The 25,932-nt window shown below is 39.7% G+C and overlaps 1 protein-coding gene across 1 annotated transcript in view; it reads right to left on the bottom strand.

Annotated features, from left to right (window-relative positions):
- The window catches only part of MYO3A (myosin IIIA), a 213,019-nt gene that overhangs the window by 124,984 nt on the left and 62,103 nt on the right, over positions 1-25,932 (bottom strand). The window contains exons 9-12 of the mRNA XM_059660968.1: positions 4,294-4,393; positions 1,821-1,937; positions 480-584; positions 291-374 (exon numbers count right to left, since the gene is read on the bottom strand). Of these exons, the coding sequence (XP_059516951.1) occupies positions 291-374; positions 480-584; positions 1,821-1,937; positions 4,294-4,393 (406 nt within the window). The remainder of the gene's footprint in view (positions 1-290; positions 375-479; positions 585-1,820; positions 1,938-4,293; positions 4,394-25,932) is intronic.

Below are 25,932 nucleotides of genomic sequence, written 5' to 3'. Positions count from 1 at the left end.
TGCTAGTAAGAAAAGGAGGGAAAGTAAATAAAGCATTCAGTGACTGTATTGGGGCTAAAAAGAGAAAATCACATTTATAAAGCTTTGCAACTAAGAAGAAGATGAGTTAGAATATCTCCAAAACAGAGCATATGCTCTTTAGTATATTGTTTGTTATATTTTAAATTCACAAAGGATAACAATTGTGTTTTATAATTTTATTAAACTAGTGAATATTAATCTAATCAGTTATATTACGCTCTGATATGTAACAAATATTTCTATTAGAACAGATAAAAAATCAACTGTACCTTTCCGAGCACGGTCAGCTGCTGAACTAAAAGATGAGCACTTTCCGTCTTTCCAGCACCACTTTCCCCAGAAATAACAATGCACTGTACAGTGAGACAAGGAAACTGTAAGACCACTTTATCCTCACAAAATTCAGCTGACACACAAGAAGCTAATAGGGGAGTTTCTAAGAATGTGAGACTCCTTACCTGATCTGAATTATATGTTACCATCGACTGGTAGCCTAAGTCAGCCACTGCAAAAATGTGAGGAGGGTTGGCAGTTCTCTTTGCTCCAATATAGAGTTTGGAATGCTAAGGATTTAAAAAATCACAGTTTATAAAGCTTTTGGTTGTTTTTTTTTATTTCATCCCTAGATTATTTACAGGTACAGCTCCAATTTTTAAAGCACAACATAAGTAAAAATAGAGTTTCATACCAACAAAACATTATACACATTTTACACACACACTTAGATATATGCAGAATTTATGCAAAATTATGTAGAATAAAAAAGTCTGACACTAAATAGCCCAGAAATATGATAGCACAATATGCTATAACATCACTCTGGCAGTGGGATTTGAAAGAAGACTCTTGGTAGTGCATACCACTCCAAAACAGAAGTTAAGGTTTAAAAATATTATTATTTCTTTAAGTAAAAAGACAATTTACAAATGAAACAATAGGTATCATTTTGTTGACTATTCCTTGGATATAATAATGTCTGAAATATGCTCACCACTTTTTTTTTCTTTCACATCATTTTACATACATTTTCTAACTTGATTTGTCCAAGATCATATAGTTAATTGATAGCAGAATTTGCACTAAAGCCCAAATTACCTGAAACTCAGGTCAAGGTTCACATATTTACCACTCTTCTTGTAAATTTTAAAGTGATAGGGGATGACAGAATTATGTATTTTTCACATATAAAAAATAACTCTTAGGCAAAGTATTAAGTAATTTTTTGGAGTACACAAATAGTTAGAAGAGAATGGGTCCAATTAAAAATGGCCTCATTTAATTCCAGAATACTATTCTATACTTAAACCATTAGGGGTTGAAAAAATGGATAATTATATATTCATAGTCATACAACACACAGGTCTGATATTAAAAACGAATCAATATGTCCAAAGAATTTGTAAACTCACAATTACAAGTGTTATAGCCATTATGTATATTACCTATATAAATAATGTAATTATAACTTTAATTCTCTGATGCTTGGATCAGAGGTAGATATTGAGCAGACACTGTTTTAGATACCTCTGTATTGTTATGATACACAGTATAAACTAGTTATCAATAACTATATGTAAGTAACATTCTGCCACATACTTTTGGGGAAAGGAAGACCACATATAGCATCCAGATTAATAATTCATCTTCTATTTTTCCCTATCTCTATGTTGTACAATAATTTTTTAACTGTTTATTCAAGGTAATGAATAAAATGTTCCTTGGAATAATTTAAATTAATTTCAATATCTGAATAGTATAATTATTAGTACAAATAAGAGAATGCAAAGCACACAATTTACCTCTTTGGAATAAAGACCCAGACTCTGGAAAGGGTTAAGAGCAAGGAGTATGTCTCCCACATAGATATAAATCTGATCTCTGGAATAACACTTCTCAAGTTGCTCAGAGACTGTATGCTATAAGAAAATAAAAGTAATTTATTTTTCTTAAAAATCATTTATGGTCAATTACAATGTAAAAAACAAACAATAATAAATAAAACATTTGGAATCTGGGCCAAGGCTCTAGAAAGAAATAGACAGATTGACAGTAAGACGTGTAACATTTGGTCAGCAACTACCCTTTCACTGGACAGGCATTTTCTTTGGTTCTGAGAGCCATAGAGGGATGTCATTGTTACCTGTGTTTTACAAAGGGAAAATTTGATATTGAAGAGATATTATATAGACTAGTGGCCTGGTGCATGGATTCATGCACTGGTGTGGATGTGTGGCCTGCGGGGATCTGCCACTGTGGGAGCGCACTGACCATCAGGGGGCAGCTCATGCATTGAGCGGCTGCCGCCTGGTGGTCAGTGCGTGTCATAGGGCTTTTATATATATAGATCAGTGGTTCTCACCTTCGCTGCACATTAGAATCACCTGGGAATCTTTTTAAAATCCTGACTTCTGGGCCTCATCCTCCGGAAATTTTGTTTCTTTGTTATGGGGTGGGGCCACAACATTAGTAACAAAGAAACAGAATTTCTGGAGGATGAGGCCCAGAAATCAGGATTTTTTTTTTTTTTTTAATATATTTTATTGACTTTTCACAAAGAGGAAGGGAGAGAGACAGAGAGAGTTAGAAACATCGATGAGAGAGAAAGATCGATCAGCTGCCTCCTGCACATCTCCTATTGGGGATGTGCCCGCAACCCAGGTACATGCCCCCGACCAGAATCGAACCTGGGACCCCTCAGTCCGCAGGCCGACGCTCCATCCACTGAGCCAAACCGGTTTTGGCAGAAATCAGGATTTTAAAAAGATTCCCAGGTGATTCTAATGTGAAGCCAAGGTTGAGAACCACTGATATAGATGATGCTTTCAAGGAAATAAGTAAATGCAGATGATGAAATAAAGAGAAAAAACACTAGAAAAGAAAAGGGAAGATACAGTGAACATAATATAATGCCAAATTGAGATTATTCAGTGGCTCTGTGGAATGGTCTAGCCTTTTGCTTAGACATTTGGCTTTATGAGGCAGAATACAACAGTCTTGTGATTGTGGATGTAAGAAAGGTGGGTGAAGGTAGAAGAGGGCATAGAGGAAATAAATGGTGATGGAAAAAATAAAGTAAAGGAAAATAAAAAATATTAGAAAAATAACTTTCATAAGTTAGGAGTATATGGTATCAATTTTAATAGTGTCATTAAAATAGTATATGACATAAGAGAACAAAAGTTCTTAGGTTAAAAAAAAAGTCAAAAAGAAAGCACATACAATAAGAGCAAAAACAACAACAACAACAAAAAACAACCACAAACCCAGTGTTTAACATAAGTCAGCACTATGATACCAAGGCCCTCCTTATAATCCTTGAGCCTAGAAATTCATGTCGTTGGAAAATCTGATACATAAGGATTCGTAAAGGTTTTGGCAATCTCTGACTTGCAAACACTGTCTGATTACATGATGTTTGATATTCGCAAGAGAGATTATTTTGAGTTGTTTACGCAACCCTAAATTTACCAAATGACTACTTCTGTTGAGAAAATGTCTCCTGATTTGTTGCATTTCTAAGCAAAATGATCAGGCATGTATCAGAAGTATTTAAAAAACAAAAATGTGTTGATCAAGCAGGATAGAGATCTCAACCTTTCACTGAAAAGGAACCATTCATTTCTCTAATGATCTGGTTATCTGGAGTAAAGGGCGATGAAAGGAAAGGAGGCTGAAACTGCAATTTACTGGCTTGGATTTGTACCTACACAGAGATGTTTGATCTATTTCCGACATCCCTGAGATAAATAAGGAGTTTCAAGCAGAATTCAATGCCCTAAAAGGTTAGCTCTGTGAGAGCCGGGGAGCTGAGAACCCCAAAGGGGGACCACTCATGGTAGTAACAGGCTGTTGAGGTAACGTGGAGACCTCGAAGCACTGCCACTGAGAGGGGGACAGGAGAGGATAAGGGGAAGGAGGCCACATGAAGGTGGTAGGAGACAACTTTCTGACCTCAGTAAATCATCCCTTTGAAACTCACAGAAAGAATTCAGGGGAAGAAGAGTCTGTGTCCTGTAAGCAATTCATCCAGTGGAAACTCACACCTTTGCAAGTTGAATATCAAAAACAGGCAAAAAACCGACACCAGCCTGGAGCTATGCGGAAATGTGGCTCACATGTATTCAAGGTGAAGACAGGAGATAGAATCAGGAAGCCAAGAGGCGCAGGAAGCATGAGAGGCACAGATATTATTCAAACAACCTCCTGATCACATCAATCCTATGAATTAAAATAATCTAGAATGTTTACATTTGATTAAACTGGGTTCCTTACCTCATCCAAAACTTCTAGGGTTGCTAAATCATCTACATCCTTCAGACTGGAAATTAAAGGTCTGCTGAAGTTACTTTTCTTGGTGTGAATACGTTCATGTCTGTGGAGCAATACAAAAAGAAAAACCCTTGCTGATCTGAGAACTTATTATTGATCATAGTGGAAGTAAGTTTTAGATTCAGATGAGACTGAAAAAATTGCATGCAGCTAATTTACTAAATTCAACGATAGCAATTTTATCAGAAAATAACCTATTGTATTTGATCTGTTTGCTTGTCTTCTCCATTGGAAAAATGTTAACATGTCAAACCTCATGGATGATAGAGTTCACTATTCCTATCAAGAACTATCCTGCATATAATTTGCTTTAATGTTTCCTCTAAATTCTGTGAGTGATTTAATCTGCTACAAAGTGGTGAGTCAGAGAAATTTGAATTCATTAAACTTCCAATTTTGTCTGAAGTAGTACTAGGCTATTGGTGCTCAAGAAATACTAATTTCAGTTTTTATTTATTTAATTAAATGAATTGGGGTGACGCTAATAGGATCATATAGGTTTCCATCATACATTTCTATGATATAAGATCTGTATATTGCACTGCGTGCCCAGCACCCATAGTCAAATCATCTTCCATCACCATATATTAGACACCCTTCACCCCCACTTAACCCTTTTCCTCTGGCAACCACCACACTGCTGTTATTTCCACGGGTTTCAATTTCATATCCCACATATGAATGAAATCATATGGTTCTCAGCTTTCTGACTGACTTATTTCACTTAGCACAATATTGGCAAGGCCCATCCATGTTGCTGCAAATGTCGCTATTTTAGCTTTTCTTATGGCTGAGTAGTACTCCATTGTGTATGTGTATCACATCTTCTTTATCCAGTCCTTTATCACAGGACACTTTGGTTGTTTCCATATCTTGGCCACTGTGAATATGCTGCAATGAACACAGGGTTATATATCTCTTTGCAAATATATGTTTTTAAGGTTTGGGGGTATATAACAAGGAGGACGATTGCTGGGTCATATGGTGACTCTATTCTTAAGATTTTGAGGAATTGCCAGACTGCTTTCCATAGTGGTTGTACCAGTCTACATTCCTACCAGCAGTGAACGAGGGTTCCCTTTTCTCCACAACCTCTCCAATACTTGTTATTACTTGTCTTGTTGATGATGGCCACTCTATAAGATGTGAGGTGGTATATCATTGTCATTTTGATTTGCATTTCCCTAGTAGATAGTCAAGTTGGACATTTTTTCATATATCTGTTGGCCGTTCATATGTCTTTTTGGGAGAGGTGTCTGTTCAGGTCTTCTGCCCATTTTTAAATTGGGTTGTTTGTTTGTTTGGTGTTGAGTTTTATTAGTTCTTTATAAATTTTGAATATTAAACCTTTGTCAAAGCTATTGTTTGCAAATATCATCTCCCATTCATTCAGCTGCCCCTTTTGTTTTGTTGTTGTGTAGAAGCTTTTAAGTTTGATATACTCAAATAATGGTAATTTTAAAAAGTATTACTCAGCAAAATTTAAGAGGAGTACAAAAAATAAACCACAAGGTGGATTTTCAAAAGGTTAAATGTATGTAGAAAATTGATTTAAAACATTAGGAAGTTTATTTTCAAAGGAAAACATCTCAGCCACTTTCACCTACGGCATAAGAATCTTGATTTGACATGAAAGTTGGAGAAAAAGTTGCTCAGATAAACACAAGGGTTTATTTAAACTTTTTTGAACATAAAATTATCATTCACTTTATTTTGAGCAAAACTGTATTTTCAATGTTTATTTTTGGACATACTTTTAAGCATCTGAATTTGTCTATAGTAACAGGGAAAAGAATAAATAGATTATGAGGATCAACAAGAATCATACCCCTCACTCACGAACGTTAATGCTTTCTCACTGCTAGAGACTTGTGTCTATTAATAAACTATCCTTGCCTCCATCTGTGCCCAGCCCGGCTTCCAGGCACTAGATTCTGTCTCCTTCCACTTATGAACATCACTTCTGCCGGTTCCCCTCTCACTCCTTCTTCACTTACTTCCCCTCTCAGCCGTTACAGCAAACAAAAACACCCTTCCCTGATGCAGTTTCTTCCATCTACTGTTCCATCTCCTCGTTTTATTGCAAAAAATCCTCAAAAGAATTTTCTAAATTTAGTATCTTCAATTTCTCTCCACTCATTAAGAAAACCTATTTCAGTCAGGCTGTCCTCAATACCCTCCATGGAAACAGTTTCTGTTCAGGACATTAATGACCTTCACATTGCTAATCCAAGGGGTCCATTCCAATCCTTTTACTTAACCCATCGACAGCACGTAACAGACTCCTTGAATACATCCATCTGGGCTTCCTGCACCCCTGGCTTGACTCTCATCCTTAATTCACTGGTATCTTCATCTGAGTGTCTTTTTCTGGTTTCTCCTCATCTTTCTGTCACATTTTGGAGTCTCCCACACTTCAATCCTTGCAGCTATTTTCTTCTCTATCTACATTCACACCCTGATTTCATAGACTTAAATACCACTCATGTACTAACAAGCTTGCTAACCTCCAAACTTAAGCATCCAAATGCTTACTGGATGCTTCAATGAAAAGTCTAACAGGCACTTCTAAACCATGCTCCTGAATACCCTAGCCCAGTGATGGCGAACCTTTTGAGCTTGAAGTGTCAGCATTTTGAAAAACCCTAACTTAACTCTGGTGCCGTGTCACATATAGAAATTTTTTTATATTTGCAACCATAGTAAAACAAAGATTTATATTTTTTATGTTTATTTTATATATTTAAATGCCATTTAACAAAGAAAAATCAACCAAAAAAAATGAGTTCGCGTGTCACCTCTGACACGCGTGTCATAGGTTAGCCATCACTGCCCTAGCCCCACGCCTGCTCTTTCCCCATGATCTTCATCTCAGTAAATGGTGATTCCATTCTTCTTATTGTTTGGGCAAAAAACCCAAGAGTGACTCCTGGCTCTTCAATTTCTCTCAGACCTCTCATGCAATCTGTATGCAAATCCATCATATATATATATATGTATCCTTTGTTTTTGTTATTTCCTCCTTGACCTCATCTGCACGATGAAACTTTATTCACTTTCCACAGTACTCTCCAGTGCCACCTCTTTTGAACCCCTAAGCATAATTCTTACATCATACAGGCAAATATCTTAGTTAAGTCATTTCAGTCAATCATTTGTGTACACATCTTATTCCCTTTATTAGCCTGTAAACTTCCTTATGACAGGGATATCTCTTCAAAATATGGTGCTGAAATAGCTAAACATACATGCAAAAAAGAAAGAAACTGGAAACTAACCTTACACCTTTCATAAAAATTAATTCAAAATGGATTACAAACCTAAATGTAAAATACAAAGCTATAAAACTCCTAGGAGATAATATAAGAGAAAAATATAGTTAACCTTGGGTTTAGAGATGAGTTTTCGGGCACAACACCAAAAACACCACCCAAAGAAGAAAAAATGATAAGTTGGATTTCACTAAATTAAAAACTCTGCTCTATAAAAGACACCATTAAGAGAATAAAAGGTGAAGTCATAGACTGGAAGCAAATATTTGCAATCATGTAGCTGATATGATTTGTATCTAATAATAGGAACAGTTTCACTCCTATTTGCAATTCTTAGATTCTTCCGTAACTTTTATAGCATTTACAGAAATTTATAGTTATGCACTTATTTGTGTGGATAATTTAGTTAATATTTGAATCATTTACTACAATGTCAGCTGCAAGATGTACAAAACTATGTGTCTTTAGTTCCCATTTAGAACATAGGAGGTCCTCAATAAACATTTGCTGAATGAATGAATGAATGAATGAAGGCATAGCGTCCATGATTTTGAGCACAGGACTGGCACAAAGTTGGTCTCCACATTTGCTGAACTCAACAAGTATCATCTTATTTATCCCCCTATTTCCCAAGAGCTTCATATTATATATTTTTCAAACACTAGAAAAAGAAATTCAATTATCCAATTGATTGAAGTGAAGAACCCTGAACTTTTCATCGGTTTTTATGGGACCATTTGGCAGCTAAAGACTGTTCCTGGAGAATGAAAAGGAGCGGATGGGGAAGAACCTGGGGATCAATACTTGGCTGGCTGGTACCCTCATTCTTCTGCTCCTGTGAATTTGTCTTCCATGATGCTTTTGGTATTAGCTTCCAAAAACGTAGCAAAGATTTTGATACTGTGATGAATAAAAACCTCAGATGGCTCCCCAGTTCCTATAGCATAATTCAAAATTCCTTGGCATGAAATCAATGAACCGTGACAAGCTTGCCTCAAACAACCTTTCCAGCACCATGACCTATCATCTCTGTACAGAACATTCCCCGTTATGTCAAGTAATTTCAAGATTCTTTACTTTGCTCATTCTGTATCCTCTGCCTGGACTGACTTTCCTCCCACATCTGGCAAATTTCTACTTATCAGGCAAAGTCAGACTCAAATATCACCCTCGTTTGAAGCCGTCACAGAGAGAATACACCGCTAGTAGAGATACTTTCACACTCAGCTAGGTATACCAGGTATTCATGTTCACCGTTCCTGCCAGATGGGGAGGAATTGTGAGAGATACCAAGTGTTATTCATCCTTCTATGCCTGGAATCAAGGATACGAAGATGCAAAGTACAACTGGTGGCTTGAAGAGCAATACTTAGTCCTACCCAACCGGCTGCTGTGCAAAGAATAGTATCGCGTGGAGTGAGCAATCTTATGTTCTTCCCCTTTGGCAACAGTGCTAAAGCCTAGCTCGGTGCTGGAGGAATGCAATGAGAAGGCCCATGGTTGTCCAGCACATCTTGGCTCCAGCAAACTTCCCTCCCAACCTCTCACCCGTCAGCGTTGAAGTCAGTTTAACTAGAGACGCACCCTGGCCACTGGAATTGCCCATTTGTATGAGGGTACCAGCCAGCCAAGTATGGATCCCCTGGTTCTTCACCATCCGCTCCTTTTCATTCTCCAGGAACAGTCTTTAGCTGCCATTGGCGAAGGGCTGCTCTGGGCAGCACTGCTATCACTTGCGTGGGCCGTAAACATTATGGAGAAAATGAGGCAAAAAAAAAGAGAGAGACAGTAATAGCTGCCACAACGAAGTAGCACTAGTGATGAGTCACATTTGCACTCTTTCAAGTGGCATGACTCAGTGGACCACGTGATTAATATGGCATTTCCATTCTTGTACTCATTTGTTAGGCTTCTCCCCCCGCCCCCCCCCCCCCCACATAGAGGCTTGAATTGTCCATGTTTCAACATTCACTACTGCATTCGTTCATTCATCATTCATCCATTCAATAATTATTTAAATTTACAGAGCACACGATAAGCTTGGATAAAGCTATGAAGACAAATAGTACAGGTCCTGGCTCACCAGGAGCACACAATCTGATACAAGAGTTAACAAAAATCAACAAAAACGTTTAGATAATTTCAGCTATAATGTAGATGTTTGAATACATTCATTTCTTATGAAGAAGAATATGTTAAAATCAAGGAGGTACAACTAGCTACTGCTTCACATGCTACTCTGTTAACTGACATAGCTGTATCTGTTCACATGGCTTCTAAAATTACATGAATGATGTATAGTTAAGTTAGGTGCATGAATTAGTTTATAAAAGCTTTCTCTAGGAGTTAAACACTTTAAAGTTACTAAAGTTGTAATCATAATGAAGAAACAAAAGTAGATTCTATAAATGAAAATTAAAACAGAACCAGCAGTTGTGAAAATACTTTACACTTTCTTACATATCTCTTTTGGTCACTAATGTATCCTAAGAACTTAAAAGATTAGCTGAGGCATAATGGACACTCAATACTGTATCCTAAGAACTTAAAAGATTAGCTGAGGCATAATGGACACTCAATAAACATGTATAGAATGACTAAATGATTATTCATCAAAGGAACATGTCTAGTTCAATGTTCATCGTAACATTAATCTGATATCCATGTTTGTCTGAAACAAACTGAATTCTTTGGATTCCCTTTGGGTAAATAATAGCTTTGAATGATTTTTCTTACTTATACTATTATGTATTTCTTAAAATGAGTTAGTACATTTTCACAAGGACATCTAAATGTTTCTATAATTTTATACATTAGTGAATATTTTATCAGTCATGGCTGATTTTTTTCTGGTTGATTTTCATTTTTCCAATATCAAGTGATTTTGATTTGTTAGATGTACCTATATACCAAGTACCAGACACAATTAAAATACAAATAATTTTTGATACTTTGAAAATACACATTTATAGGAAGTGATTGCTACAGAATTTGGAAGGGCTTTTCTTTAGAATATTCTCATATGACTGTCATTTTAATAAAAATCTTATTTATTTAGACCCTGCCATATGCAAGGCATTGTCCTAAGTGTTGAGGGGTTACTGTGTATGAAACAAGATCCTGCCCGTGCATTCAATGAGTTTAATCTAATGGGAGATATAGACACAAATATTTAAAACAACACAAGGCATATAGCAAGTGCCACAAGTACAGTAAAAATTAAATATTATGGAAATAGCAAGGAGGAATAATTCCTTCTGGTGAACTGGAAATGATTTTCAGTAGTTCAGCATTTAATCTTGGTTTTTAAGTAAGAGTAGCATCCCATGACCTAAGGCAATGATGGTGAACCTATGACACGTGTGTCAGAGGTGACACGCGAACTCATTTTTTTGGTTGATTTTTCTTTGTTAAATGGCATTTAAATATATAAAATAAACATCAAAAATATAAGCCTTTGTTTTACTATGGTTGCAAATATCAAAGAATTTCTATATGTGACACGGCACCAGAGTTAAGTTAGGGTTTTTCAAAATGCTGACACTTCAAGCTCAAAAGGTTCGCCATCACTGACCTAAGGGAGTCAAACCTGAAAGGAGATCCTGTGTGAGTTGCAGTGTGTGTGCCCCAGAACAGTGATGTGTTGCTGCAGCCAGAACCAAAGTGTATGACACTGGAGGCTGTGGAAACTCGGTTGCGGGAGGGCACAGTCATTGAGAAACAGAGATGTCTTAAATGCATTTAAATTCCAGATGTCCAAAGAGCAAAGCATGACCTTCGCAGCACAGCCTGAAACTCCCCCAGTGTTTCTTATCTCATTGACTGACACCATCATCTAATTCTTGCACACACCGGAAATTTCCATCTTCCTCACCTCCTGCATCCACATCATCACCAAATTATAGTGTTTATCTCCTTAAAATTCCTCAGACCTCAATTTCTCTCCATCTCCACTGAGGAGATGATGGTTGCATGGACTGAGATGGAGTTGTCTGAGATTAGAAACAGTGACACTGGCAGGTTAAAAAACCCAGATGTTGTGAAAGCTATAAAATATTTGTAAGATCATTTAGAAAATTTTCCCTGGACTTCTGGGCAAAGTGGGGAATTTCTTACATGGAACAATATTCTGATTTCCTTCTAAATCTTAAGAAGAGTATTTAATAAAACCACAAATGCTTCAGAGGCTCAGCCCTACTCTTCCCTCTGCCTGGAGAGACTAATGTACCCCGCTCTGTCGTGAGGTCTGAGCTGATCACTCATTTTTAACATTGCAGTTCCACCCCACCCCCCGCCCCAGGACTCCCAATCCAGTTTATCTTGCTCCATTTTTTTTTTCTTTAGCATGCATCACCATCTAATATAGTACATCATTTACTAATTTATTATATTCGTTGTCTGGTTTTCCCATTGGCATGTAAGCACCATGAGAACAGGACTGTTTTTTAAATTAAAACTGTTGACTGATATATCCCATACTCGTAGACCAGAGTCTCACAAATGGTAGGTGCTTAAAATATATTTCTTGGGTAATGGAGTTAATATTTTCCTTTTACTAAATGTTCATCTACTAGGGAACCAAAGAAAAGTTTTATTAATTTTAAATTCTGGTTTTAAACAATTGAAATGCTAAAGTAAAAAGTATATGTGTATACTTTATATATCTATATCTATATACTATATATATCATATATATTTCAAGATAATTTTATACTTCTAACATTTTCCCTTTGCCTTCATTTTACATAATTAATTTCCATTCTTATTACTTTATTCAATATTTAGTTTCTGTAAGACTTGGAGAAAACAAAGCTAGAATCCTTCCATAAGATTTTTGTCCCCTTGTGAAAAGTACAACTTGTTAACCAGATTATATATTTCATTTACTCTGTAATACTGGAGAGAAATAGTTTCAGACTATAAATATTTTCTTTCTGTGTTGTCAAAGGTCACAGTTACCCTCAGGGATGGTTATTACAGTTTCACTTGTATTTCAGTTCTACACACTGAAAAAAGAAACAATTGTTGCTCAATGTTAAATTTTTATCTTTACTATTCAGTTGTTCTATTTCAATGCAACAGCTTTATTTGCTTTTATTTTGGTTAAATATACTCTTGTAAATATCAAGCTCTATCTTCTAAGACCATCCAGGAAACACTGGGGTAGTCTAGCAATCCGTTGTTAAACATAATTCTAATCAATGATTTTATTTTCATTTCCTTATCCATCGTTAAATTCTAGTAACAAAGTCACAACTGCTAGTATCAAAGGGAGTATGGGCTCTCACTGATGTGCCTTGGAAAAATAGTTTTTATTTCTCTGTAGTTTGACCCTTTTGGCCAAGTGTGTAGTTCTGAAATGATGGTGGGAAAGAACGCCAGATCAGCAGAACAACTCTGGCAATGGCCGGAGTGACAGATGTCATAGTCACCCAGCCCCCATTAAACTTTTAAATGTCCTTTTCACTAAATCCTTCCTCTTTCCCATATAATTCCTCAGAGATGTGCTTTAATCTGGACTGTACACATAAACACATGTTCATAAAACTTGTAGCAATGCTCGAAGAGGTTGGAAAAGTAATGCAGTTGACTCTTCAACAACAAAATGGGAACATCACTACCCCCTCCCCTGTAGTCAGAAATCCATGCAAAACTTTTGACTCCCCAAAAACTTTACTGTTGATCAGAAGTCTCATCAATAATTAATAAATATTTTTATTTGTATTATATATAATTATATACAATGAAAGTAAGCTAGAGAAAAATGTTAATAAAATCATAAGGAAAATACATTTACAGTAAGTCTATACATATTTATTGAAAAAAAATCCATATATTAGTGGATGCTTGTGTTCCAACTCATGCTGTTCCTGGGTCAACTATATATGGGAGCAGATAAAAATCTTACCTATGTTAGCATCTTCCTTAATTTATTCTATAAATCTCTGTATTAATAGTCTCCTAATCTTTTCTCCATGTGGGTACTAAAGCATCTAATCTAATAAAAGAGGAACATGCAAATTGACAGTACCTTCGCTATGCCCCAGGCCACGCCCACCAGCCAATCAGGGTGAATATATGCAAATTAACTCAACCAAGATGGCGGCTGGCAGCCACAGAGCTGGAGCAAGCAGGAGGCTTGGTTGCCCCAGCGAGGAGGAAGCAAAGATTCCCACCTGCCCTGGCCGGCTGTGGCCTCTGCTAAAGGCAACAAAGTTTCAATTATAGAAGCTAAATAAATCCTAGATACCTGCTTCCAGCCAGCCTCCACTGGGATCTGCCAGGAGCCGGTCCATGCTTGCTGTTTCAAGGGACCTGGCATATATGGCATACTGTTCTTAATATGTTTGCTCACCTTCTTGGCACTATGTGTTTTAACGAAGGTCTCTGAGAAAGGTTGTTTCCCCAGGTAGGGATTTTCCCCTGAAGTTAGGGAGGGAATAAAACCTCTTAACTAAGTGCCAGGCGGGTAATTAATCACTTTAACTACGAACAATCATGCTTAAGCTACATAATCTTTACTCCCTGGAATGGAGATAAGAAACACCCTAACCTTTGGAATAGAGATTGATAGGATTGGAATCAACTGGTATAAATACAGATGTAACAACACAGAATTTAGAAGACAGAACCTAGACACAGAACCTAGACACAGAACCTACACAGAACCTAGAGACAGAAGAACTTCGCTGGAGAGAACATGGCAAAAGATCCTGGACAGAAACTGGCGACAGAACCTATAGACAGAACCTAGAGACAGAACATGGCAAAAGATCCTGGACAGAAACTAGCAACAGAACCTAGAGACAGAACCTAGTGAGAGAACCTGGCTGAAGATCCTAGAGACAGAACCTGGCTACAGAACCTGGCTGGAGAACCTGGAGAACCTGGCTGGAGAACCTAGCAAGAGAACATGGCTACAGAACTTCGCTGGAGATCCTGAACAGAACTTCGCTGGTGATCCTGACCAGAACTTGGCTAGAGATCCTGGCTAGGCTGCTGATCAACTGGATGCTGTCTCCATGTCATTCCTTCTTTGCCAACTCTGTCCACACCTTTGGGGACCCCTGGACCCGCTGGGGCTGGACCCCAGCAGGGATCCACGGCTGGGGGCCGTGGCCAGCCTACAAACAGCCATCAACCCCTCACCCAGGCTGGTCAGGCACCCCAGGAGGGACCCCCACCCTGAATGCGCTGTGGCCAGCCTGCAAACAGCCATCAGCCCCTCACCCAGGCTGGCCACACCCTCAAGGGGTGAGGGCCCCTGCTGGGGGGCTTGACCAGCCTGCAAACAGCCCTCTGCCCCTCAGCCAGGCTGGCTAGGCACCCCAGCAGGGACCCTCACCCTGAAGGGGCTGTGGCCAGCCTGAAAACAGCCATTAGCCACTCACCCAGGCTAGCCAGGCACCCCAACAGAACCCCCCCTCCCTGAAGGGGGTGTGGCCAACCTGAAAACGGCCCTCAGCCCCTCACCCAGGATGGCCAGGCACCCCAGCGGGACCCCCACCCTGATCCAGGACACCCTTCAGGGCAAACCAGCCAGCCCCCACCCATGCACCAGGCATATAATAAAAGGGTAATATGCAAACTGACCCTAACAGCAGAACGACTGGGAATGACTGGTCACTATGACACACATTGACCACCAGGGGGCAGACGCTCAATGCAGGAGCTGCCCCCTGGTGGACAGTGTGCTCCCACAGGGGGAGCTCTGTTCAGCCACAAGCCAGGCTGACGGCTGCTAGCATAGCAGTGATGGCGGGAGCCTCTCCCGCCTCCTCAGCAGTGCTAAGGATGCCCGACTGCAGCTTAGGTCTAGTCCCCGCTGGCAAGTGGACATCCCCGAGGGCTCCTGGGCTGCCAGAGGGATGTCTGACTGCCAGCTTAGGCCCGCTCCCCCTTGGGAGCGGGTCTAAGCCAGCAGGTGGACATCCCCCGAGGGGTCCCAGACTGTGAGAGGGCACAGGCTGGGCTGAGGGACCCCCCTGAGTGCACAAATTTTTGTTCACCGGGCCTCTAGTCTAAAATAAACATCAAGGGATTGTGTATGAAAGTAGCATGTTCCTACAGGATTCTCTGTACCATTATAACTTTGTTATTGCTGCATTTAAAATCACTTCCTGGTTTTTCTTTTTATGCTTTTTGCCCATTCATTGCCATGACCAAAATTCTACACTCTAGGGTATAGATTGACAAACTTCTCTATAAAGTGCCAGATAAATAAAACATTTTGAGTTTTGTAAGCCATATGACCAGTGTCACAACTACTAAACCTTGTTATTAGGGTATGAAAGCAGCCTAGACAATACATAAATGAACAGGCATGACGGTTTTCTAATGAAACTTGATTTATAAAAGTGGGCAGCAGACCAGATTTGGCCTGTAAGCCAGCGGTCGCCAACCTTTCGGACCTCATGGACCACCAGTGGTCCACGGAGTCTAAGCAACAGCTTGCTGGCCCTCTGAGAGGCACCAGATCTGGAGGGAGGGACAGCAGACACTATCAATGATTGGTGGTTCACCAGGTAGAGAGTCCTTTTTAAGAAATAAGTGCATTAAAAATTAATGTATGTATGCTTTATGACTGAGTGAAACTGTTTTTAAAAATTAAGCCATGAAATGCTTAGTATTACATTACAACTTAAAAGATAGTTGCAGAATAAATGATATATTTAATATAATTGGTGTGTCAGTTAAAGAGGTATGGAATCAACTTTCAAAAACTGTCTTGCCCTAGCCGGTCTGGCTCAGTGGATAGAGCACCGGCCCCATGGACTGAAGGGTCCCGGGTTTGATTCTGGTCAAGGGCACGTTCCTTAGTTGTAGGCTCTGTTCTGGGGCCTGGTCCAGGTCCGTACAGGAGGCAACCAATCAATGTGTCTCTCACATTGATATTTCTTTCTCTCTCTGTCTCTCCCCTCCCTTCCACTCTCTCTAAAAATCAATGGAAAAGTGTCTTCAGGTGGGGATTAACAAAAAAAATAAAAAAATTGAGTCTTCTCTCCTATCTCCAACACTTTTATTCAGAAAAAATATTAAATTCTCTCCAACCTCTAATTGTCATTGGTTTTTAACATTATATGCCTCTCTGACCAACCTTGATGTTTCTGTTCAAGTGATGGAGTATTAAAATTTTAAATTAAATATTAAAGGAGGCTTGTTAGATTTTCCTTTAACTCTCAAGTTATTTGCTTGTATATAAGAAGAGTAACTCTAGCCTAGCCAGTGTGGTTCAGTGGTTGAGCGTCGACTGATTCAACAGGAGGTCAGGGTTCCATTTCCCATAGGGCACATGCCCAGGTTGTGGGCTCCATCCCTGGTAGGGGTTGTGCAGAAGGCAGGTGATCAATGATTCTCTCTCATCATTTGTGTTTCTATTTCTCTCTTCCTCTCTGAAATCAATAAAAATACTTTAAATAGAATAACTCTAGAAAAACACAGGGAACTGCACTGGTTGCCCTTGGGAAAGGACATTGTGAGCAGACTATTTTTCACTGACGATGCTGGCACTCTTTCAATATGTGTGGACTATCCATTCAAGAAACAGAATAAAAGAAATGTTGTTTTCTAGCAGAGATTTTTATTTATAATTAAGAAGCAGCCTGCTTCAAGAAAAAAGGATATGATCCTTTGTTTATGACTTGGACAATAGGCACAATCTCACTAATTAAAAAGAGTGATTTCATTAAGGCTATTAGCAAATTTTAAGCAACATATACCATCTGGTAATCATTTTTATGTGTTCTGGGCTGGGTGAAAAGTGTGCCTGCGGGCTCTTAAAAAAGAATCAGTTATCTGGAGACTGCAGACAAATGTTCCCACAGGGAAAGCCTGTCTGTTTCTGCTGTGAATGGGACTTTTCTGTTCTATTGTTTTAGATAGAGTGACCTGGTTTTCGATGTTGAAATAAAATGGACATCTGTGTTTGCAAGAATATTTGATGGCTTTTCCTCACCTGCCAAGCGTTCCTAACATCTTTCTCCTCTACTCTTAGCGTAGAGACAAGGAAGAGAGCAGAGAAGACACAGCGTCTGTAGGCAGAATTGTGTTGCAAAGAGGGAGTGGCACAGTTCCTTCAATAGGCAGAGCTGTGTTACCACGGCCCCTGTAAGTCTCTGTAGGATAAACATCACTACAGGAAATTTACCTGGCTAAGAATATGGCTGGGGGGTTTGGTGGAGTTTGTATTTTCAAGGAATGATGGCATTAAGGGTCACTGAAGATTGTGTGATTATCTTTATTACATTAACTTTATTCCAGGTATATATTTCAAAAATATCTTCTTTGTTGAACAATGCCAAAAAATGTAAGACAAAAATCACCGATAACCCCATTTCCAACAGATAACCACTACTGACATTCTGATGTTTCCTTGTTGTTAGACAGGCATGAGCAGAGCAAGGACTATGGGCCAGGTTCAGAAACTCACCAGGGCAGAAAGCCTGGCATGCCTAGCAAGGGGGAAAACTGGGAAAACAAGACCCTTGCCGCCAGGATAACCTAGCCTCCCTTGGCATATCAATGGTCATGCGGTTTAGACCCCCTGGCTTTTTCCTCCCTAAAAATAACATCTAGACCTCAGTTGTATTTCAGCTCCAGGCCCAGAGAAGCAGGAAAACCAGACGAGTGGTGCCCTGGCTGCCTCAGGACCAGCTGCATTGACTAATGACCCCCAGCCTTGGCACCGACCAATCAGTAGAGACCATGACCCTGAAAGAGCACACCTGGAAAGCTGATGAATATTCTATTACGACACTTCCCTTAGTCCTCCCCTAAGATTTCTACCTGCAAGTCAGAGATAAATACACCCAGGATGAAGGACCCAGAACACACTCTCTCCCAGGGGAGCATGCCAGGGCCATTCCCTTCACCCTTCTTCCCTCTAGCGTAGCTAGTGTGGGACAACACGAGACTTCCAACCAGGGGAGCAATGCGCAGCAGCAGCTCACCCCAGGCTAACCCCGTGGACCTGTCTCCAAAGTCCCCTTCTCTCTGACTTCCCAGTGAGCCAAAGCAGCCTGCCGAGGCTCTCCTGTTATTTCTTCTCTGCACCTTCCTCGTATCACTGCTGTCATCATTGTCCCAAAAGCCTTTGGCTCAGTGCTGTGTAACCCTTCCCTTGGATATCCCCATCCCCCATGCCCTTTTCTTTAAATAAATTCAATTTTTCTTTATTCACCTTCTGACATTGCTATTTAGCCTACCCAGGCACCACCAACTTTAACCTTTCAGTTGTATGTTTCTTTCTTTGAGCATATTTTTTTAAACAAGTTGACAGAATTTCATTTTTGTGTCACCTTATTCTCTCAGTCTCCTCTCTGGTTACATAAACGAACTATCCCTACAGTGAACAAAGGCCAACTCTTCTACTTGTGCACCTGCTCTCTCAGGACTGCTGGGAGGATGCTCTTCCACATGCATTATCAGCTTCTCCCTCCATCAGCATTCAATTGGCTCTAGGATCTCCCATCTTTAACAATCTCTCCTTTGATCCTCCATTCCTTCACCACTATCTCATGTCTCTTCCTTTTACAGCTGAGCTTGTTGAAAGAGTAGTTCACATTCCCTCTCTCTTCTTCCTGACCTCACCCCTCTCCTTAACTTCTCCCAACTGGGGCTTCTTTCCAGCGAGCCTGCTGAGATGGCTCTTGTCAAGGTCACTGAAGAACTTCTTGTGTCCAAATTCAGCATTACTCTACTTTTCCTAAATTCTCAGCACTGTTTGGCGGAGCTGACTATCCTCTCCTTCTTGAAACACCTGGCTCACGGGGCTTGCCACAGACCGCATTCCCCTGCTCTTCCTCCACAGAGTCACACTCGCGTATTCTCCAGCTCTGATTCCTCTCCCTCTGCTGAGTTCCTCAATGTGGGTGTCTCCCAGAGCTCTGCCCTAGCCCCCCTTCACATCTCTTTCTAAATGCACACATCAGTGATCGCATCCAGTGCCATGGCGTTAAGAACCTCTATAAGCAAATGACTTATAAAGACGATCTGATCTCTAACATGGACTTCTCTCTCCTGAAATCCAGATTTCTGTATCCAACTGCCTATCTGAAAACTCTACTTTCATGTTTAATTACAACAAATTTAACATCTTCCCCAAAGAATTCAAGGCCTCCTTCCACTTTATTTGAATAAATATAGGAGAATTACACTATTGGACAAGGAAAACACCCACATTTTAGGTTGGGCTGCCAAGGTAATGTTTTTATACACACACACACACACACACACACACATTATTTTTTCAGAGGAACTTGTGGTACAGTGAAATACATATGAGTCAATCATAAAACAATAGAATTCTATTTTAATTTCAATTCTCCAGACTAGAACAGCCATAGTTAGGTACTTATTTCCCTTTCTTTCCTTTTTTTTTTTTTTTTAAATAAAACATGGCATTTTTGACTTCAGATTTTTTTCACTTAAAAAAACCCCCAGCAACTCCAGCTGTATTTATATAGAAATCTAACTTCAAAGTGAATCATAATCTTCCAAAACTAAAAATTCTCTTAAATACAGCACTTTTTTTTTTTTTTTTTTTGCAGAGATTACAAAACTAAATGGGGAAGCAAACAAGATTAGGGCAGCTGAGTAGTCAGAGATAAAGCTTTACGTGCTTTGCAGCAAGGAATGAGGAGCACAGCATTTTGAATTCTACTCAAAGACTGAAATATTCTGCTCTAATTCTTTACTACTATCCTTAAAAATATTTTTCACTTTTTCCCTGCAAAAAAGATGGTTAAAAGTTTTAGCTAATTTACATCACAAACATTTACAGTGTTACTCTCAATAGACTTATTACTCAGCCCCTTAGATATGATGACAAAATGCAGAGAACCAAACAGGGGAAGGTGCTCAGAGAAAATGGTTGCTCTGTCCTCCATTCAACCTACACATCTTGTGAATCTTGCTTTGCTGCAAAAAATTAGTATCAACCACACTCAGTGTCCTGCCTCCTGTGAGGCACTTCAGAATTCAACAGTAAATGTAATTTTATGCAAATGTGTCTTTTCCTAATACCAAAAATGGGTGCAGTCAAATCTAAGCCATTTAATTTGAAAAAAAGTAAATAGGCAAAATTGCAGTATTTTTTGCAACTTTTATAATGTAGGTCAATACTCTTGATAATCCCTTAAGCTATTTTTATTCTAGAGAATAAAATTTGTGCCGGGCCAGTGTGGCTCAGTGCTTGAGCGTAAACCTATGAACCAGGAGGTCACAGTTCAATTCCTGGTCAGGGCACATGCTGGGTTGCAGGCTTGATCCCCAATAGGAGGCATGCAGGAGGCAGCCAATCAATGACTCTCTCATCATTGATGTTTCTATCTCTCTCTCCCTCTCTCTTCCTCTCTGAAATCAATAAAAATATTTTTGAAATGTGTTAAAGATGAACGTCTTTAAGAAGGCCAAATAATGTACACAGAATTTTCCAGAAATTTTTTTTTTTAGAAAATGGGTTATAATTTGTTCTATTTAACTACATATACTTATTGGATTCAAAGCATTTTATTCCATGAATTCAAATGTGATTATTTTCAGAAACCTCTGTAAGTAAAATAATTATAAAATTATAAGAAAAAGTGCAAATATTTTTAAAATAAGTTGAGTCAATTTAATATAGTTAAAACTGGATAATGCCATCTTTAAAATAATGACTTCTAGAACATCATTGGAAACATCTATATTATAGATATTTGGAAATCTAATATAATTCCAGAATTTATAAAGTGGTCCTAATATATAAAATTTAAATTTCCCTATAAATAACTAGCATATTTTAATATTAAATTCTAATGAAAAACAATCTTCCATTGAATGATGCTGAAAATACCAAGGAAGTGCCAAATAAATTAGTCCACATGAACTTTAGGGAAACAGATTTCAACCTTGTATAGATTTGCTGAAAGCACTTTTACATGAATGCAATTTTATGTGAAAGTACTTTAGAGTAAATAAATTTTCAAGCTAGTTAGGACCCACATAAAAAAGTATGAAATAGGGACAGCTCCTTATCCAATTCTCTAGTTGTGCTAAAATTAGGTGTATGTCGATAATATTACAGATGGTGATCAAGTTGGGTTATAAAACAAACGTATTCAGAATTGTCCCAGGCTCCTGATCCACAGTCCACATTATACAACACCAAAAGGCACCGCTGATGTTGTATCTCTATGCAACATTATTGTGGAGAAAGCATTCATGTGGAATATGAAATGCATGGTGCATCCTGGAAGTGTACAACATGGGCCATCCCACACAACTTATAGGTACAATAATAGGGGTCTTCAAAAATCATACTTTGATGGCTCATTGTCCCCATAAGTATGTCTCAAACGTGCTTATGGACAAACCCACTTCAGCTAGACACTGTGTTACTCAGCTCTTGCTTATTAGGAATTGGTATCCTTCCCACTTAGTTGGGCAAATGGTGACTGACACACTGTTAGTCACTCTGGGTGCTCTGGTTGCTCCTCAGCACATTCAGTCCTTCCTGAGCCTCCAGTTACTCTGCCAGGTAGCTTATTCCTCTGCTGAGGAGCCTCTGGGTTGATACACTATTGCTGTGTGGATATTTGGCCCCTCCTGCTGCTGCTTTTATCCAGGAGTCCTTTGGGAAATGGAAATGATGGACACTCCCCCTTTGTGTTATATGCTGATTGAGGTGGGGCAAATATTGTTGCTTGTACCGAATTCACAGATTGAGTGAAGCAGCTCTTTCAGTTTTCACTTATAACCTCACCTTTCCTTAGGACACAGACATGTACCCAGGTCACTAGGCTGGGTTCAGGATGGCTTTGATTAGTAGCCAATACTTGTATTCAGATTTCCAACTCCTTCCACTACTGGGTTTTTTTTATACAGGTCAAACCTGTGCTCTTCCCCTTAGTAGCAGTCATCTCCCAAAAGATTACATGACCCTAGGCAAAAAGGCTCCTACTGGGTCAACCTACTGCCCATCAGATATTCCTGGTTTCCTGTTGTGGCCACAACTCCAGTTCCTTTCCTAGGAAGCTCCTGGGTACCCTCCAGGTATGTGAACACGCTCATCTCACTGGCAGCCCAGACATATCTAATCTCTCTTAGACGCAAGGTGGGATTCTTGTTATATAAGCCACCTAAGGTTTTTAGTCACAATGATACAATGAATATTGGTGACTTCATTCAGATTAATATTTTCTTGTTTTGGTTATTCATTGCTATGTAACAAATTATCCTAAAGTTTTGCAGCTTATAAAAAACATCTATATATATAAAAGGCTAATATGCTAAGTGTCCCTCCATCCGTCCAACCCGCCGCTATGACATGCACTTACCACCAGGGGGCAGATGATCAACACAGGAGCTGCCACGCTGCAGATTTGGCAGCAGTGGTTCTCGGGTGACACACCCCGAAACCAGAGAGGAGGGAGCCTGATTCCTCGTGGGGCTGTGCGATTCCACCTTCGGCCTCGGGTTATGTTGTTGCCGGGGCACTGTGGGCCCTGAATCTGATTTACTGCACACTTGCATTTGCGTTCCACACCCTATACCACAGCAACTTTGCAGTGCCCTCTTGCATTCCAGGACCCCTCGGGAGATGTCGGAGAGGTGGTTTTAGCCCAATCTCCACAGGTCAGGCCGAGGGACCCCCACCTGTCATAGGGACCCCGCTCATTCCACAGACACCCTTCAAGCCACAGTGCCACTCCAGGTGTGGCTAGCTGGGGAGGAACCACAGGAGGTTGGCTCCAGGGCATGTCTGGCCCGTCTCCCCCAGTCCTGCCCCACTGGCCACCTTCTAATTAACTTCCTTTCAATGTGCATGAATATGTGCACTGGGTCACTAGTTTTATTATATTTCATGATTTTGTGGGCCAGGAATTCAGGCAGGACTCACAGGTAGGCAATTCCTTTGTTCCATGTTGTGTCAAATAAGGTCACTTGGTGACATTCAGCTGGTGAGTAGGCTGGTCTGAGGAGGCCAAGATAGCTTCAGTCATATAGCAGCACTTTTTAGGGACAGCTGTGAGGCTAGGCCCAAGCAGGTCTGTTGACCAGCGTGCCCACATGTGGTCTCCCCAGCATAGTGGTCTCATGGTTCATCTCACTTACTTTGTGGCAGTTCAGGGTTCTCAGAGACAGTGCCCCAAGAGACCTGAAGTGGACACTGACAGCTTCTTAAGGCCTGGGCTCAGAAACATCATTCATTACTTTTTCTATCTTCTATCAAGTAAGGAGGTCACAGAAAATGCCAGCACTCAAGGACAGGCAGGAAAGACTCCAGCTCTTAATAAAAGAAGCATCAAAAAATTGTGACCATCTATCATCCATTGCACCCTGTCCTATTCTACCAAGAAGCTGGATGAGAGTTAGTCCAAGTTAAAGGCCACAGAATAAAGTAAATTTTCCCTTCCCTTAAAACTCATTAAATAACAAAAAGAATGGAAAGTAGAGAAAAATCACTTCCTTTCATGAAAAACAGAAATGACCATAGTCCCACAATCTATAAAGCAAATGGTCAAACACTGTGAAATCTGTTTATCTGAGAACCAACACATAACTCTTTATGTGTTCCTGGTCCCACCTGAGAAGAGATTCATCACCATACATACTTTTCACAAAAGAGGAAAATAAAAGGAGGAGGAGGAGGTAAGGGTTATAAACAAAAGGCAGATGAAGGACATGTAACATAGGAAAGAATCATGGAAAAGGTTCAGACAAAAGTTCCATCCCTCAAAGGCACTTCTTACATGATCTCTCATTAAAGAGAAAACTCCTCAAGAGAAGGTACATAGTTTCAATGAAGAGACAAGAAGAAAACAAAAATAGATAAACACTGAGACAGTTGAGTTGAGAAAAGAAATGGAAGAAAATGATGACACAAAAGCAACAAGCTGCAGAATAAATATGACTGAAATCATGGGTAGGGTAAGGTGCATGGTTTCAGTGCACAAAATGAAAAAGAAAAGAACAAAGATTCACTTGGCTCTCACGAGCCAGTGTGAGCTGGCTATAATGAATTATAAGATTCAAACAAAATAGATATGGAAGGACTGACAGTAACACACAGCTTGGCAAAATTATTGAAAGCCTGTAGGCACCCTGCAGACAAAGTCAGTCATGAACAAAGGGAGGCATCTCATTGCCTTGGTTCTCTCAACAGCCAGACACTCTGCCAAAGAGAGTGGAACAATGCTCGTAACATCTTGAGGAAAAGAAACATTAACTTAAGTATATTTTACCTAATGAAACTGAGCTTCAAATTCAAGAAGGAAAGAATTCAGGGTTGAGGCTTTCTGGAAATAGCCATGCAAAAACACAATTTAACCACGCAAGAGAATGATGAAAGGACTCAGAAAATGAGAGGGTATAGTAAAATAAATAAATAGATAAATAAATAAATAAATAAATAAATAAATAAATAAATAAAGACTTGTCATGAGCAATGAATCAAGATTATACAACCTTACAAATTATGGTTAAAGACAAACTATAAATGTGAAACTCTGATAATCCTATAAAATAAAGAAGTAATATGCAAATTGACCATCATACCCTCGCCCAAGATGGCCACCCCATGTGGTCAAAGATGGCCACCACAAGATGGCCAGTAGGGGAGGGAAGTTAGGGGTGACCAGATTGGCAGGGGAGTGATTAGGGGGTGATCAGGCTGGCAGACAGAAGCAGTTAAGGGCAATCCTACAGGTAGACAGGCTAGTGGTTAGGAGCCAGCAGTCCAGGATTGTGAGAGGGATGTCCGACTGCCGGTTTAGGCCCAATCCCAAATGGGCAGTTGGACATCCCCCGAGGGGTCTCAGATTGGAGAGGGTGCAGACCGGGCTGAGGGACACCCCCTCCCCTCCAGTGCACAAATTTCATACACCGGCCTCTAGTGTAAAATAATAGTGTAACAATACCAGGAAGTGAAAACAAAGGAGATAGGAGGAAGTATAACTGCTAACTTCATCCATCAGATCCAGGAGACAGTAGCATTTACTGTACTCCCCCCATCCTCAATTTTGCTTTCTGCAGTTCCAGTTACCTAGTCAACCACAGCCCAAATTCCAGAAGTAAACAATTCAAAACTTTAAAAATGTGCACCATTCTGAGTATCATGATGAAATCTCACACCAACCTGCCTGGACCTGAATCATCCCCTGGTCCAGGGTGTCCACACTGTATATGCTCCCTGCCCACGAACCACTCAGCAGCCCTCTGAGTTACCAGATTGATGGTCACAGTCTCACGGTAACCCTTATTTTACTTAATAATGTCACATTAACATAACTTTTATTATACTACTAGAGGCCCGGTGCACAAAAATTTG

The sequence above is a fragment of the Myotis daubentonii genome, chromosome 1 (genome assembly GCF_963259705.1).
Source record: "Myotis daubentonii chromosome 1, mMyoDau2.1, whole genome shotgun sequence".
Taxonomy (NCBI): Eukaryota; Metazoa; Chordata; class Mammalia; order Chiroptera; family Vespertilionidae; genus Myotis; species Myotis daubentonii.
Note: the sequence above shows the minus strand (reverse complement) of the source record. Positions and strands in the feature narration are given on the sequence as shown.